Source organism: Dipodomys merriami, unplaced genomic scaffold, assembly GCF_024711535.1.
Source record: "Dipodomys merriami isolate MVZ:Mamm:240054 unplaced genomic scaffold, mDipMer1.0.p SCAF_57, whole genome shotgun sequence".
NCBI lineage: Eukaryota > Metazoa > Chordata > Mammalia > Rodentia > Heteromyidae > Dipodomys > Dipodomys merriami.
This window is the reverse complement of record NW_027206146.1, coordinates 4,819,032-4,833,728: the sequence shown is the minus strand read 5'-3', so window position 1 is coordinate 4,833,728 and position 14,697 is coordinate 4,819,032. Positions and strand designations below refer to the sequence as shown.

At 62.3% G+C, this 14,697-nt stretch overlaps 2 protein-coding genes across 2 annotated transcripts; one reads left to right on the top strand and one right to left on the bottom strand.

Moving 5' to 3' along the window:
- The first annotated feature begins 2,127 nt into the window (after positions 1 to 2,127).
- Ptov1 (PTOV1 extended AT-hook containing adaptor protein) lies at positions 2,128 to 8,120 on the top strand. The gene is made up of 13 exons (XM_070000937.1): positions 2,128 to 2,538; positions 5,309 to 5,446; positions 5,530 to 5,612; positions 5,680 to 5,737; positions 5,822 to 5,929; positions 6,392 to 6,547; positions 6,752 to 6,841; positions 6,925 to 6,998; positions 7,072 to 7,129; positions 7,220 to 7,324; positions 7,524 to 7,721; positions 7,795 to 7,859; positions 7,997 to 8,120. The coding sequence occupies exons 1-12, from the start codon at positions 2,368 to 2,370 to the stop codon at positions 7,804 to 7,806; spliced, it is 1,251 nt and encodes a 416-aa protein (XP_069857038.1). The 5' UTR covers positions 2,128 to 2,367; the 3' UTR covers positions 7,807 to 7,859; positions 7,997 to 8,120.
- Positions 8,121 to 8,611: 491 nt separating this feature from the next.
- On the bottom strand, positions 8,612 to 13,324 carry Pnkp (polynucleotide kinase 3'-phosphatase). Its single transcript, XM_070000936.1, has 17 exons — positions 13,252 to 13,324; positions 12,871 to 13,034; positions 12,337 to 12,383; positions 11,816 to 12,124; positions 11,349 to 11,428; positions 11,209 to 11,266; positions 11,023 to 11,130; positions 10,781 to 10,852; positions 10,132 to 10,180; positions 9,977 to 10,047; positions 9,810 to 9,902; positions 9,580 to 9,676; positions 9,430 to 9,491; positions 9,193 to 9,302; positions 9,020 to 9,107; positions 8,841 to 8,902; positions 8,612 to 8,772 (listed from the first exon to the last, which is right to left on the bottom strand). Exons 2-17 carry the CDS (start codon positions 13,019 to 13,021, stop codon positions 8,655 to 8,657), a joined length of 1,575 nt encoding a protein of 524 aa, XP_069857037.1. The 5' UTR covers positions 13,022 to 13,034; positions 13,252 to 13,324; the 3' UTR covers positions 8,612 to 8,654.
- Between the last annotated feature and the right edge of the window lie 1,373 nt (positions 13,325 to 14,697).

The following is a 14,697-nucleotide window of genomic DNA, read 5'->3' as shown; positions in this document are numbered from 1 at the left end:
CAGGCCAGCCATGTAGCAGGGGCTTTTGAAAACTCAGATGACTCCAGGGGCTTGGGCAGGTGATGAAATGGGTGACGAGGACGGGTGTAAGACAGTAGGGAATGACGGGGACTGTGGCGAATGTGGAGTGCTTGCCTCGCCTAATGGCCTGCAAATTAAAAAACATTGTGAAGATCAAACAGAATCTGCCACCCAGCTGCCATTCTTTTGTGATCTCTGGAAGGAGAAGATTCCAGAGCAAAGAGGGTACCCTCAGGAAGACCCACATTGTGAGGGGTGGGCAGGGAGCCAGGCAAGAGTGGTGCCATGGAAGTGGTGGTTTTGGTTTTTGGTTTTGTTTCTTGTTTTGGTTTTTGAGGAAGGAGTAGTCTCTTGGCAGAGGCCGCTGAAGGGGAAGAAGAGCAAGGGCTGGAGGTTTTCTGCACGCGCTTCACTGGGTGAATGTGCCAGGCAGGAAATCGTCCTTGGGCTCCAAAACAGACTGTCAGAAAGATAAGACGTGTTGCCAGCCACGTTTGGTCATCGGTGGCCAGCCAGGGTCCTTTTGATCATCACATCCAGTTAGGTGAGATATGGGCACTGTTGTGACCTGATCAGGCTGTACATGCAGATTCAGAGAGGACAAGTGGAGCACCCCCAGCACAGGTGAGGGGGCGGCTGGCCTGAAAACCAGCCAGCACTGACAGAGCCAACCTCCAGAGAAAGCTTTCCTCCCAAACACCAGAAGATAAAAGTCACCCCAGTGTGTAAAGATTAGCTTGCCCCCGGAAGGGAGAAGGGAGTGGGTAGTTGGAAACAGTCTGATCCTTTTGTTTTTGGCAAGTACTGCTACTACTGGGGCCAGGCTGGAATGCATGGTGTGTTTGTGTGTGTGTGTGTGTGTGACTGGGCACTGTCCCCTGGCTTTTTCTGCTCAAGGCTGGCACTCTACCACACCTCCACTTCTGGCTTTTTGCTGGCCACGATCCTCAGCCTCCTGAATAGCTAGGATTACAGTGAGCCATTAGCACCTGGCTTGCATTGTTATAATTTCTAATAGCAATGAGACACGACTGGAAAGTTCGTGAGGAAATGGGGAAAAGCAAAACATCGTTGCGAGCCTGTTTGGGTGAGTGAAAATGGTCACTATCTCAAACTGCAGCCAGGTGCTGGTTGCACACTCCTGTAATTTCAACTATTTGGGAGGTTGGGACCTTGAAGATCATGATTCCAAGGCAGCTGGGGCAGCCAAGTTGGGTAAGGCTCCATTTTCAAAGTAACCAACAAGCAGGGCTGGTTCCTAAAATGGTAGCGAGCCAACCTAGCAAGCTGAGGCCGTGAGTTCACACCGTACACGGTCAGTACACAAAAAGATTAGGGGCTGGCTCAATGGTCGAACCCAAGCCTAGCAAACCGGGGTCCTGGGTTCCATCCTCAGTCTTGCAAAACAGAAAACAATCTCTGCCCCATCTTCCCTCGCCCTACCACCGGCCTTCTCGGGGGGTGACTCTCGAGCCCACGTCCCAGGACGACTCTTCGCCCCTCGTTGCTAGAAAGGGAAACATCGTACACAACTAGCAACTATGTGGGCGCTCGGTTTTAGTAGAGCGAAAGAATCAACGAACTGTGAGACAAGCGGTCTGAGAAGCTTGGAGGTGCAGGAGGAGGTGGGCGGAACCTTGGCCCAGGAGCCAATGGGCAAGCAGCTAAGACCAATGGGTTCTCTAGGGCCCCTCGACCCCGCCCATGTCTCGCGTAGTACTCTGGGAGTTGTAGTCCCTTGCCCGCCTAGCCACGTCACCGCTTCCAAAAGCCTTTCCCTCGTGCGTGGTGCGACCCATAGCCCCAAGGCCTCCAGGTAGTTTCCGTGGCCCCCTGGTCCTCCAGTCCAGCCTCCCGTCTTTCCCCAGGTCTTTTGGTGTTGTCTCTCGGGACTTTGGTGAGCGCTCCTTGTGTTACACCCCCCCCCGTGGCCGACTTGGTATCGCCTGATTTCTTCCACTCTTCCCAACGCAGTCTCGCTGCCGCCACACCCCCCTCAAAGCTGCTCCTGGCCCGCACGTCTTCGCAGCTCCGCCCCCTCGCTGGGACGGCCCATCGCCACGCCACTGCCAATCGTTCCTCTCCGGGGCTCGGCCGACCTTTTTTGGTACGCTCCGGCCCCACCTCCTCGCGGTCCCGGTTGGTACGCGCCGGGATCCCCCCCACGGGCGCCGCAGTGGTTCGGCCGCGGCGACCCCTACAACGGGGCGTCCCCCGCGCTTGGTACGACCCGGCCCGGCCCGTCTTCTCCGGCCCGCGAGCCCGCGCCCCTCAGTGTCGGTGCCTCCCGCCGCCCTGCGCCCGGCCCGCGGCAGCTCCCGCCCGACCCCTCGGCCCGCGCCCGCCATGGTCCGTCCGCGCCGCGCCCCGCACCGCTCCAGCGTCGGGGGCCCGCTCGGGGGTCGCGGCCGACCCCCGCGGCCCCTTGTCGTCCGAGCCGTCCGTTCCCGCTCCTGGCCGGCCGGGCCTCGAGGCCCGCAGCCGCCGCGGATCCGGGCCCGCTCTGCCCCTCCGATGGTGAGCCCCCCGCCCTTTTCCAGAGCCTTCCGCGGCCCCGCCCCCGGCTCCCGCCTTTGTCCGCGGGCCCCTGGGTCCTGGAGGTCCCCTCCGCGGCCCCGAGGGGGGTCCGGACCCCCGGGCCTGCTCCCCCTCGCGCCGGGCTCCCCTTTGTTCGGCGTTCGGGCCGGGGCGGGGGTGTGCGGGGCACGGGGGCGGGGCGCGCTCGGGGTTCGGCCGACTCCGCGCTGGCCGGGAGCGGGCGCGGGGCGCGGGGCGCGGGGAGGCCCGGGGCGGAAAGTCGTGGTGTGGGGCTGGAGGAGGGGGCGTGGGGAGGCGGCGCGGGGGCCCCGCGCGTGGCACCCGCGGGCCGCGGCGTTGCGCGCGGACGGCGGCTGTGCGCTGCGCACCTAGCGTTTGCGCCCGTGCCGATGCGGGCCGCCTTCGCGGGGCGGACGCCGTGCCCCGCGCGCCTCGGGGCCCCGCACCCCCTTGACACACATCGGGCGCTGCTTGGGGGCTAGGATGGGTTCCAACTGCCCACCGCGACGGTGCACGCGCGGACAAGCGCGCACCGCTGGCCCCGGTGTGCGGGGGAGGGGGGTCGGGCGTGCTCCGGCCCCGGCCCCGCGTCGCCTCGGCGGCTCTTCGGGAGTCCGCGAGGAGTTGGACGAGGCCTTCGCCCCTGGCGCCTCCCTGTTGAGTTAGACTTTCTCATCACGCGTGACAGCGAGGCCCGTGCGTCTACCTAGCCCGAATACACCCTCCCCTCGCGGCCCTCAGTGCGGCCCGCCCCCTCCGTGGCAGGAGGGCAGAGGGGCCTGGGGAAGGGGCCGTCCTGTCCTTCTGCCTGTGCTTCCAGGTCCCGACTCCTGTGCTAGGAGCTGGGTCGAGCTGGGCCAGCTGGCACCTGCTCATAATCCCCGCTCTCCAGAGGCTGAGAGAAGGGTTCGCTGCCTCCTTGAAGGGTGTAGTTGGAAGTGATGTTGGGCTTCTAATCGTGTTTGCTTGCTACTAATCTGGGCCTGTCGGCATGGCAGTAAACACTGGCCATGGGTCCAATGCAGGCCCCAAGCACGTGTGTAGCGCACCAGCTCTGGTCCACACACAGCCCCGTGAGCGTGGGGCTCCTGTGGCTCCTGCAGCTAGCCGCCCTCACTACATTTATGCTTCATATGCCAGCACCCAGCCATCCGATGCTGAATGTCCAGAAACTCCAGGCTTCAGCAGCGCCATTCCCTGCCTCAGGCCATCCTCCCTCAGGCCATCCTCCTGTCTGTCTTCACCCCAACACTTCCTCACTGCGTTTGCTCCCAGCTTCCTCCTGATCATATCGCCACACCCCCAGGTCACCTGGCCTGATGGCAAACATGTTCATTGTTTTTATGCATCATGAGCTCCACAAAAATGAAAATTTAAAGCCAGTGTGGTGGTACATGCTTGTAATCTCAGCTACTCAGGAGCTGGAGGAAAGATATCTGTCCCGGGCCAACTAGGGCAAAGTTAGTGGGACCCTGTCAAAAATGAAAAGCAAAGGGATGGAGGCGTGCCTCAAGTGGCAGGGCCTGGTATGTGCAAGAAGCTGGTTTACACGCAAACCCTGCTGCTTATTCTGATTTAAAAAGACCATATGCAGGGCTGGGAAGGTGGCTTAGTGGTAGAGTGCTTGCCTAGCATGCAGGAAGCCCTGGTTTCGAGTCCTCAGATTCACATACACAGAAAAACCTGGAAGTGGCACTGTGACTTGTGGTAGAGTGCTAGCCTTGAGCACAGAGAGGCTCAGGGACAGTGCCCAGGCCCTGAGTTCAAGAACCAGGACTGGGGCAAAAAGAAAAAAAGACCTCATATTTGGGAAAGAGCTGTTATAAGGTTGCCAGACACTGGTGGCTCACCCTTGTAATACTAGCTACTCAGGAGACTGAGATCTGAGGATCATGATTCAAAGCCAGCCCAGGCAGAAAAGTCTTTGAGTCTCTTACCTTCAATTAACCACCAGAAAACCAGAAGTGGCACTGTGGCTCAAAGTGGTAAAGCACTAGCCTTGAGCAAAAGAGCCCAGTGACAGCGCCCAGGCCCTGAGTTCAAGCCCCATCAACCATACCACATAGAATGTTTTCATGTAGAGTTGCCTACTGCTGAGCATTCATGCATGGGCTTCCTGCCTCTTTCCAGACCCTTCCCTGGCTTGTTCTGAGAGGCTTTGGCTTGTATGGAGTGTCTGTGATGATTTGGAGCTTTGCATTTTTCTGTTGCTTGCACATGGTGGTATGAGACCCTCCACGTGCTGTCCTGATTCACTCAGCTCATCTGGGGGCAGCGGGGCACCCGGACTGCAAGTGAAATCTGTGCTCTCTTTTGAAGGTGATGGGCTCCTCCGAAGGGCTCTGGGCATGGGGGGACAGGGCCAGTGGTGTGTCAGGCTGGCAGCTGGCTAGCTTGTATGGGGCAGCTGTGCCAAGGCCCCACAGCCAGGCACAGAAAGCTGTCAGGGCGTCTGGCTTCTGAGTTGGGTTGGCCCAGTTGACCAGAGGAGGGGGGGGGCTGGCAGCACCCCACTGGGCCAGCAGCCTGGGAGCAGCAGCGGGCCACTGGGGCACGAGGTGTTGAATGGAGCCTGGAAGTGAAGTTTGTCCACTGCTGTGTTAGTAGGGGTGTGCTTTAGTGTGGCAGGGCTAAGTTGGGGAGACACAGAAGAGGAACTCCTCCTGCCCCCCCTGTAGGGGAAGGGAGGTCCCCATTGGAGTGTGTGGGTGCAGCCTGGCCCCAGCCTCAGTGTCCTCTTCTGCCGCAGGAAGGCGCTCGGGTCTTCGGCGCCCTGGGTCCCATCGGGCCGTCTTCTCCGGGGCTGACCCTCGGGGGGCTGGCGGTGAATGAACACCGGCTCAGCAACAAGCTGCTGGCCTGGAGCGGGGTTCTGGAGTGGCAGGAGGTGAGTCCCTGGGCCAGAGGGAAGGGGGGTGGGCTGGGCCCTGGGCGAGGCCTTGACCCCGCACCTCCCCTCCCTCCCCGCAGAAGCGCAGGCCCTACTCGGACTCCACCGCCAAGCTCAAGCGGATGCTGCCGTGCCAGGCCTACGTGAACCGGGGCGAGAACCTGTGAGTGCCTGGGGTGGGCGGCCCCGGGCGGACGGCGCCGCCCCCTGACCCGCCCCCCTCCCCGCAGGGAGACGGACCAGTGGCCACAGAAGCTGATCATGCAGCTGATTCCACAGCAGCTGCTGGTGAGCGCCCGCCACCCCTGCCCCATGACCCGCCACGTCCGGGCCCCCCACCGCTGCTGACCTGCCCTGCCTTGTCACCCCCAGACCACCCTGGGCCCCCTGTTCCGCAACTCCCAGCTGGCCCAGTTCCACTTCACCAACAGAGACTGCGACTCGCTCAAGGGCCTCTGCCGCGTGATGGGCAACGGCTTCGTGAGTGGGCGTGGCCGGGGGCGTGGCCGGGGGGCGTGGCTCGGCGGAGGAACCCCACCCCCCTGCCCTGCTAGAAGGGCTAGGGGTGGAGCGGACTCAGCAATCCCCCCACTGGCAATGTGGGGTTGCAGGGCAGGTCACGAGGCCAGGCCAAGGCCACGGCCCCGGGGACTTGGCCTCGGGCTTCTCTCAGCCTGCAGGGGTCCATGACCCAGGGCAAAGGGAAATTAGGCTGGCAGTGAGGAGGTAGCAGGGTCCCCCCTTTGCCCAGACACCAAGTGAGTGGGCTTTTGTCAGACGCTCTGCGCCCCTAGAAGAGGTTCTGCTGGCACTTCATTTAATGAGCAGCCATGCAGCACTTCCTGCATGGGTCGCAAGACAGTGGGGTGCGGCTGGGCAGTCGCCCAGGTGCAGACAGCTCAGCATGCACCCCGGCCCTGACCAGCATTCCCCCTCCCCCAGGCGGGCTGCATGCTCTTCCCTCACATCTCCCCATGCGAGGTGCGCGTGCTCATGCTGCTGTACTCATCCAAGAAGAAGATCTTCATGGGCCTCATCCCTTACGACCAGAGCGGCTTCGTCAATGCCATCCGCCAGGTCATCACCACCCGCAAGCAGGTGGGCCTCAGTTTACCCAGGGGTGTGAGAGCAGCTCCACCAGGATGAGGGACAAAAGGGGCACTGGCAGCGGGGGAGCCTTGGGAGGGCAGGAGGTGCCAGGGTATTGGTCGAGGCAGAGCATGGTGGGAGGGGGCGTCCAGGCAGGGGGTGCAGGGTCTTGGGGTGGTCTCCAGGGCGCATCCCACCCCGCCTCCCCTGCAGGCCGTGGGTCCTGGCGGCATGCACTCAGGGCCTGTGCAGATCGTCAACAACAAGTTCCTGGCGTGGAGTGGCGTGATGGAGTGGCAGGAGGTGAGCGGACCAGGCCTGAGGGTACAGCGCCCCCCAGTGGGGTCTGCCCCGCCTGAGGCACCACCCCTTGCTCTGCCCCAAAGCCCAGGCCTGAGCCCAACAGCCGGTCCAAGAGGTGGCTGCCGTCCCACGTCTACGTGAACCAGGGGGAGATCCTGTGAGTGCGGGGCCGGGAGGCGTGGGGAGCCCGCGCCGACGCCCCGCGCCTGACACCCTCCACGTGTCCACAGGCGGACGGAGCAGTGGCCGCGGAAGCTGTGCATGCAGCTCATCCCACAGCAGCTGCTGGTAAGTGTGGGGCGGCGCTGGCCAAGGGGCGTGGGGCACAGGGCTGGGCAGGGCTCCCCGGCACAGCCTGCGCCTTGCCCTGGCCCGCAGACCACGCTCGTGCCGCTGTTCCGCAACTCGCGCCTGGTGCAGTTCCACTTCACCAAGGACCTGGAGACGCTCAAGAGCCTCTGCCGGATCATGGACAACGGCTTCGTGAGTGCAGCCGGGCAGGCGCTCCACGCACCCCCGCGTGCCCTGAGTCCCACCACCGCCGCACCCACGGGCTGCCCCGGGGCCCAGCCTATCCCTGCCTTGCCAGGGGCTGCCACGGGTGACCCCGCCCCTGGCAGCCCAGCCTCGCTGGGCCGGGGCACCCCGGCCTGTGAGTGACGTGCCCGGCCCGTACCCCCAGGCTGGCTGCGTGCACTTCTCCTACAAGGCTTCTTGCGAGATCCGAGTGCTCATGCTGCTCTACTCCTCCGAGAAGAAGATCTTCATTGGCCTCATCCCTCATGACCAGAGCAACTTCGTCAACGGCATCCGCCGTGTCATTGCCAACCAGCAGCAGGTGCTGCAGCGGAACCTGGAGCAGGAGCAGCAGCAGCGCGGGGTGAGCGCCACCCTCCCCACCTCACCCCTGTCCCCCCCAGCCCCTGCCCCTCACCACCCCTCTCCCTCTGCAGATGGGGGGGTAGTGGCGCCCCTGGCCGGGCCTTCAGGAGTCCCAGACGAGACCCCGCGGAGACTGGTGAGTGCCCCCCCAAGGAAGGCGGATGCACCCCGCGACCTGTGGGGGGCCAGGATGACAGGCCTGCCTCCAGCACCTGCCGGCCATCGGCCAGCTGTGGACGGGGTGCGCCAGCCCCTGCACTGTCCCCCCTCCAGGTTCCATGCTTCTGAGCAGAGGCCCCGGGACTGCGCCTGCCCAGCACCATGACGACAGCGCCCTGCGGTCACCGAGGACGGTCCCGGCCCCTGTGCTGTTCCCCAATAAAGTCTTTTAACCCCATCACTGCTTCCTGCACATGAAGGGCGCAGCTGTGCCCGCTGCTGACAGCAGTGGCCCAGGGGCCATGCTGTGTGAGGGGATTGGGGTCCCGAGAGGTTGGGGTGGGTGGGGGCTGCAGATGCGTCACGAGCTCACGTGGCACAGGTAGTGAATGCCAGCTGCCCTAAGCAAGGAATGACTGCCAGTGGCCTTAGCCTCTGGAACCTTCTCGTGCCCTCTCTAGGAGCCAGGAGGGCTCCGGTGGTGGGCCGGGCAGCCCCTCTCGGGGTCCCAGGCATGGGCGGCCTCGGTGCTGTGTGCGCGCTCAGCCATCAGCAAAGCGGTGCTGGCAGGGTTGGGTCCTGTTTTAGACCAGGAGCGGAGCGAGCCGGGATCGGAGCGGGTCGCCCAGTGCTGCAGACCCGGACCTCACCTCCGAGCACGCGGTGGGCACTGTGTCTGGCACAGCCCCGGACCCCAGCGGCGCATCCTCGCCGCAAAGGCCGCCAGGCTTGGAACAAAAATAGACATTTATTTTGGGGTACAGGCCGGAGCTCAGCCCTCCGAGAACTGGCGGTACAGCCGCTCGAGCCGCGGTTCCAGCCGCAGGTGGAAGGGGATCTCCAGGATGGCGCAGAAGCCCTCGGCCAGCGTGGGGGCCTCAAACTGCTTCCTGGGGGAGGAGAGGGTGGTGAGGCCGGGGGAGGCGACGCCCCGTCGGGCCCCGCCTGGGAGAGGTACCTGTATCCAAACATGACCATGTCAGACACGGGCGCGTGCGAGGAGCCCGTCATCTCCCGGAACTGCAGGGAGTAGAGGACACAGGCAGTTTGAGGGGGCGAGCGGGGGTGGGGGGATGGGGGGGTGGGAGGGCGCCAGGGGTTGGACCCCCGGGGGGTGGGGGGGTGGGGTCGACCCACCCGGTTGTTGTGGCGCGCCTGCTCCAGCGAGGCAGGGAAGTGGAAGCAGCGGCAGGGCACGGCCGCGTCCTGGGCACACTGGATGTACCTGTGAGGGTAGCAAGATGCGGGCTGTCGCCGGCCCCTCCAACCCCACTCAGGGCCTCCCGCAAGCCCTTCCGGGCCCCTTATACCTGGCCCTGCTGGGGGCGTCCGGGTTGGTGTTGTCGATCACAACCCGCTTCTGTTGCTTCAGCGCAGCCTCACAGGCGCTCACGCAGCGCTGCCACGAGCCCAGCGTGTCCTGCGAGCAGAGTGGGAGGGATGGCGGAGACAGGTCATGACGGGGTGGGGGAGAGGGGAGGGACAGGGGAGGGGGACAGGTCGCTGGTGGGCAGGGCGGCCCGGGTAGAGGCTGCCCAGGGTCGCACCCTGTTCACGTGGACGTATCCGGCCGACACCAGATGCTCCTGGAGGAAGGTGGACTTCCCGGCTGGAGAGCGGGATCGGGTCAGTGTGGGGGTCATCGGGGTGTGGACCCCGAGGGCGGCCGGGCTGAGGGTGGCGTCAGGGCATCTCACCCCCAGGGAATCCCACGGCGACCACCACCTCGGGGCTGGTGCTCAAGAGGGTGGCGGACTCCGGCAGGCAGAGGGGCCCGGACCGCGGGACAGTCCTCTGGAGGGTTGGACGAGAGGAAGGAGGCATGTGGGGCTGATGTGGGGGACAGGAGGGGGGACTAGGGGATGTGGGGGACGTGGGGTCTGTGCCCTCACTCCTGCCCTGAGCCCCGCTTGCCCCCCGAACTCACTGGGTCGAAGGCTGGGAGCTCGAAGCGGGCTGCTGGCCACTGGAGGAAAAACTCCTCCGGCGTGGCGAAGCGTAGGCCGAGGTTGAGAGCAAACTGGGGAGGCAGAGGGGGTCCGAGGTCAGGCGGTGCCCGCGGCCCCAGGGTGCAGGGCATGGGGTAGGGCTTACCAGGCGGTCCGCGCAGGAGAAGTCCTTCTTCTTCCGGCCCAGGGCCCAGTTGGCAGGGCGGCCGGCGGCATCTGGAACACAGGCACCTGTCCACCACCCAGCCAGACCCAGTCCTGCCCCCCCAACCCCCACCTCACCCCCCCCATCCGCCTTACCCCCCACGAAAACGCTGTCTGTGATGGAGATGGACACGCCCTCATTGGCCTGGGAGAGACAGGTACTGAGCACCCCAACACCTCGCATGGAAGGGGTCCCCGCTGCTCCACTGTCCTGCACTGCACATCTCACGTCCCTTCCCTCCAGTGGTCCAGGATTTGGACTCCACTTGGCGCCTGGCTCCCCCGCCTTGACCCCCGGCGGCCAGCAGAGGGCGCGCTGTGCCCATGTCCAGCCACCTGTGGCCTGGTCTGCCATGCCCAGCCCCGCAGCTTTTACTCCCGTGACCTTTACTCAAAGGACACTTTCTCAGAGGCCCCCACTACCTTGGCCAAAATGACACCCCTTTATCTTGCCTCACAGCCCCCCCAGCGCCCTACACCAGCCCAGGTATTCAGGTTGCAGACACCCAGGTCCTGAAGCATTGTGGGTGGCTGGTCACACTAGGAGTCCTTGGCACACAGGGGCACAAACGAATGCCCGCACCGGCGCCCGTCAGCCACTCTGGTCTTCATGGCTAAAGAGCACTGGGCTCAAACCACCCCCGGGGACAGGACAGCTAGACACCGATGTCAAGGACCAAGGGAGACAGAGGAAGAGGAGGTCCCAGGGCATGGGACCCGGCGGGTGGGGGGAGGGGTGGCTCACCTGCTCCTGCAGGTGGTCCCACATGCCAGTCACTGGCTTCCGGTACAGCCCCGCGTGCGTGGCCACTAGCACCTGTGGGTATGGCAGAGACCTAGGCCTCCTTGGCTTCTCCTCTAGCGTATACTAGGTCTGTCCCAGCCCCTGCCTGGGCCTCATGCTGGGGTTGGCTCTTTCTGGATCCCCATCCTCCTGGCAAGGCCCCCGTCCCTTCTCGCTTCTCCCCAGCCTCCCTCTAGCCATACCTGGAAGGGAACCCCCAGCTTCTCTAGCACAGCCTCCACCTTGGTCTTGAACTCCTCTGCTGGCAGCTTCCCTCGCCCAATGCCCATCTGGTTAGTGAAGATCACCAGCTGAGGAGCAGATGATGTCACCAGGAGGCCCCTCACCCAGGCCCCCCACGGACCTGCAGCATGGGCATGCGCACACACCTTGTAGCCCTGGGCATGCAGCTCCTGGAGCTTCCTAGGAACCTCCGGGTACAAGATCCTAAGACAGATGAGAAGCAGCGCCTGAGCAAGGGCCAGGGGCTCCAAGCAGTGACTTGGTCTCTTCTCTGGCCCCTTCTCACCTCCAGTCACTGGGGCTGGTAGGAAAGACCTTTCCAGAACGGGTGCTGATGAGTGTCCCGTCCAGATCAAAAGCAGCCACCTGGGAACAGCAAGAACGGAGGATAGTTGCACCCTCAAGGCCTCACCCAGAATGCCACCTGCTCTCTGCAGCCCCACCTGTCTCAGAGGCGAGGACACAGAGGCATGGGGTCCGCATGTCTCATGCAAGGCCCAGGCTCAAGGTGGTCAAAACCAGATCAAGGCTTCTACGGGGCACTCACAACCCATCAGGTCACCTGTGTTTCAAGGATCATGTAGGGTTGAGAAAAAGACCATGACTGCACAGGGCCAGGCTGGTCATCACTGAAGTCCAGTCCCTGGGGGCAGCAGGGGCCTACATACAGCAGGCCCTTACAGCAGCCGCCCTTGGATCAGCTGGGTCCCCCAATATAGTTCCCACTGCTCTCCAGTCTGGTGTGACCCTCACCTTGTCCTGAGACTTCACTCCAGGTGCTGTGAACACCAGCAGCTTCTCCAAGTTCTGCCAACCTGGGGACGTTGTCCGCATCCGCTTTTTCTGCTGTTTGGCCTCCTCCTCCCGCTTCTCCCTGGGAGGTGTCACCGGTGGGGTGCCAGGTGGAGAATCTGGTTGGAGGCCTGGTGCGCGGGTATCATCCCAGCGCAGGGTCAGCGGGTGGAGGCCATTGACCAAATACAGTGTGTCCCCCACACCAAGAGACTCCTCCAACCCTGGCCTCAATTCCTGGGTCCCAGCAGTTGTAGGGTTAACACCCAGCTGCAGAGAAAAAGGTGACAGCTGGGAATAACTCTAAGAGGCTCAACTTTCTCAATGACCAATCAAAGCTTCAGGCCCCACCTCCTTGCTATGGATGACCAATCAGAGATTTGGAGAGATCATAAGCTTCTAATTTTGCCCAATTAAAAAGCTCCCTACCATGGTGAGTCTTCCCGGAACCCTGCCCCCAGCCCTTGCTGAAGCCCAGGTACCTGTTTCACTGCCACCGTCCGGGTCTCCAGGTCTGCAACTAGCTCCACTGAGGATTGAGGGGGCTGGGTTAGGTTTTGCTCCCAGGCCTCAGCAGAAGCAGGGGGGCTACAGTACCCATCCCATCACTGACCCCCAAGAAGTGGGAGAATGGGCTTCTAAACGGGAAAGTTCCTAGGGCCATGTACAATTGCGATTTGCTCAGGATTGCACAAGTGAAGACACAGATCACCAAGGACATTTACGTTTCCCCATGGAGTCGGTAGGGCAGTGGCCCATTTCAGGCTTCCAGATGCCCTCTGCACCTCCCGTGCCCAGCATAATTCTCCTGGGATTCACCCCGCCCTGCCTTCCCCCGGCTGGTTCCAGGTCGGGCACAGCCTTTAGCTTCCTAAGCTTCCCAGGAACACCCGTCAACTTCGGCAAAGACTGCTAGCAGACCCCTTCCAGGGATGACGGTCCTGGTGCTCCTTCCAAGAGCACCAGGGTCCCGCTCCGGCGCAGGCCCCACCCCCTCCCGCCGAGGCCCCACCCACCTTGGTTTCGGGAGCACTTCCGGTCTGTAACCTGGGTCAGGGGTCCGCGCCCGAGGACCAGGGCTTGCCCATCCGTGGGCAGGAAGATGGGGGGCGCCCCCCCTGGGGGACTCTCCAGCCACAGGCGGCCTCGGGCCTCGCCCTCGGCCATCGTGGGCTCCGGCCTGGGATGAGGAGGGACCCGCGGCAGGTGACGGGTGGCCGGGCTTGAACCCGGGAGTCCCGCCCCCTTCAGGTCACTGGGAACTTCCCCTTTTGGCTACCACCCATCGGCCTTGGGTCCCGACCGTCTCCCAGGCAACGACGCCTTCCCAGCCCTGGGGGGTCGGGGAGGAGGGCGCCCCACCGCCCCTGCGCGCTCTCACGCTTCCCGGTACTCACCGGTGAAGTCTGTAGACGCCCTAGAGGCTCCGCCTGCGGCACGCCGCTCTACTACTCCGTAGGCGGAAGTGACGCAAGGCGGTGCTTTGGTCCCTCCCACCGCGAGCCGGGCCCCTCTGGGCCTTAGGACCGCCTCGAGGCGGCTCCGAGGCCCCCGCGGCTCCGCCCTCTCGGCATCCTGACTGCAGTATGGGATCCTGGGCAGTAGGGGGCGCGTGGAGCCTCCATCTGCAGATTTTCCGCGGCCCCTTGGCTGGAGTAGATAAAAGCCTGCAGTGCCTTTCGGTGATCCCTTTTGCCAATGGAAGAAACCCGGGCCCCCACCCCACGATCGCACCCGCCACAGCAAGATGTTCTCCTTTGCCCGCATGCTGCAGTTCCCTCATACAGTGAAGATGGTCAGTTCCTACCAGAGCTTAAGAACGAACGTGTGATGCAGGCAACTAGCCCTGTGTAAAATCACCGTTGTTTGCACTCCTCAGGAGGGGTTCTGATGTGAGACATGGATTCAGTCTCCTAGCCCTAAATTATTTGTGTCAGTCTTAGGGGCTGAACTCGGGACCCGGACACTGTCCTTGAGATTCTTTTGCTCAAGGCTAGCACTCTACCACTTGAGCCACAGCGTCATTTTCAGCTTTTTCTGTGTATGTGGTACCGAGGAATGGAACCCAGGGCTTCATGCATGCTAGGCAAGCACTCCAGCACTAAGCCACATTCCCAGACCCTATATTCTTTCTTTAAAAAAATAAAAAGGACTTTATTTAGGGGTGTTTGGAACTTCAGTTTAGGAGACAAAAAAAAAAGTCCAGATAGCTCTGGATTTGTTACAGAGGAAAAGAAAGAGGGAATTTATGCTGAGCAAATAGTGTTTATAACAAGGCAGCAAAAGTCTGTAGCTAACAGGTACTGTGTAATGGACTATGTGACCAATAGAAGATAAATACATATTCTTTGTAAATAATATCCATCATCCCTTGATACTCATCTTAAATTCTGCCAGCCTTAATTTCTAGCCAGTGTCTACCCTCTGGCAGCCTATTCGTGCCAGGCAAGGCCTGGTAGGCATTCTTGTGCGGGTATTCCTGGCCTCCAGTCCTCAAAGACTCCAGTTCTAACAGTCATCCCCTGATAATGTAGATCCCGCCCATGAACACAGGACCGATCTCCCCACGAATCCCCGTTTCCTTATCCATAAAATGGGGAAGAAAGCTTTAAGTTGTTGGCCATGGGGCTTGAACTCTGGGCCTGGGTGCTGTCCCTCAGCTCTTCAGCTCTACCACTCGAACCACAGCACCACTTCCAGGTTTATTGGAGATAAGAGTCTCACGGACCGGCTGGGAAGGTGGCTCAGTGGTAGAGTGCTTGCCTTGCATGCATGAGGCCCTGGGTTTGATTCCTCAGCACCACATAAGCAGAAAAAGCCGGAAGTGGCACTGTGGCTCAAGT

Bases quoted from the DNA above. Each gene is read 5' to 3' on its own strand.
- Ptov1 (XM_070000937.1), top strand. From the start codon at position 2,368: ATGGTCCGTCCGCGCCGCGCCCCGCACCGCTCCAGCGTCGGGGGCCCG. The intron at 6,548-6,751 runs GTGGGCCTCAGT...CCTCCCCTGCAG, and splicing joins TCATCACCACCCGCAAGCAG to GCCGTGGGTCCTGGCGGCAT. The intron at 6,999-7,071 runs GTGAGTGCGGGG...ACGTGTCCACAG, and splicing joins GTGAACCAGGGGGAGATCCT to GCGGACGGAGCAGTGGCCGC.
- Pnkp (XM_070000936.1), bottom strand. From the start codon at position 13,021: ATGGCCGAGGGCGAGGCCCGAGGCCGCCTGTGGCTGGAGAGTCCCCCA. The intron at 9,903-9,976 runs GTAAGCCCTACC...CTGCCTCCCCAG, and splicing joins TCTCCTGCGCGGACCGCCTG to TTTGCTCTCAACCTCGGCCT. The intron at 9,303-9,429 runs GTGCGACCCTGG...CTCTGCTCGCAG, and splicing joins GATACGTCCACGTGAACAGG to GACACGCTGGGCTCGTGGCA.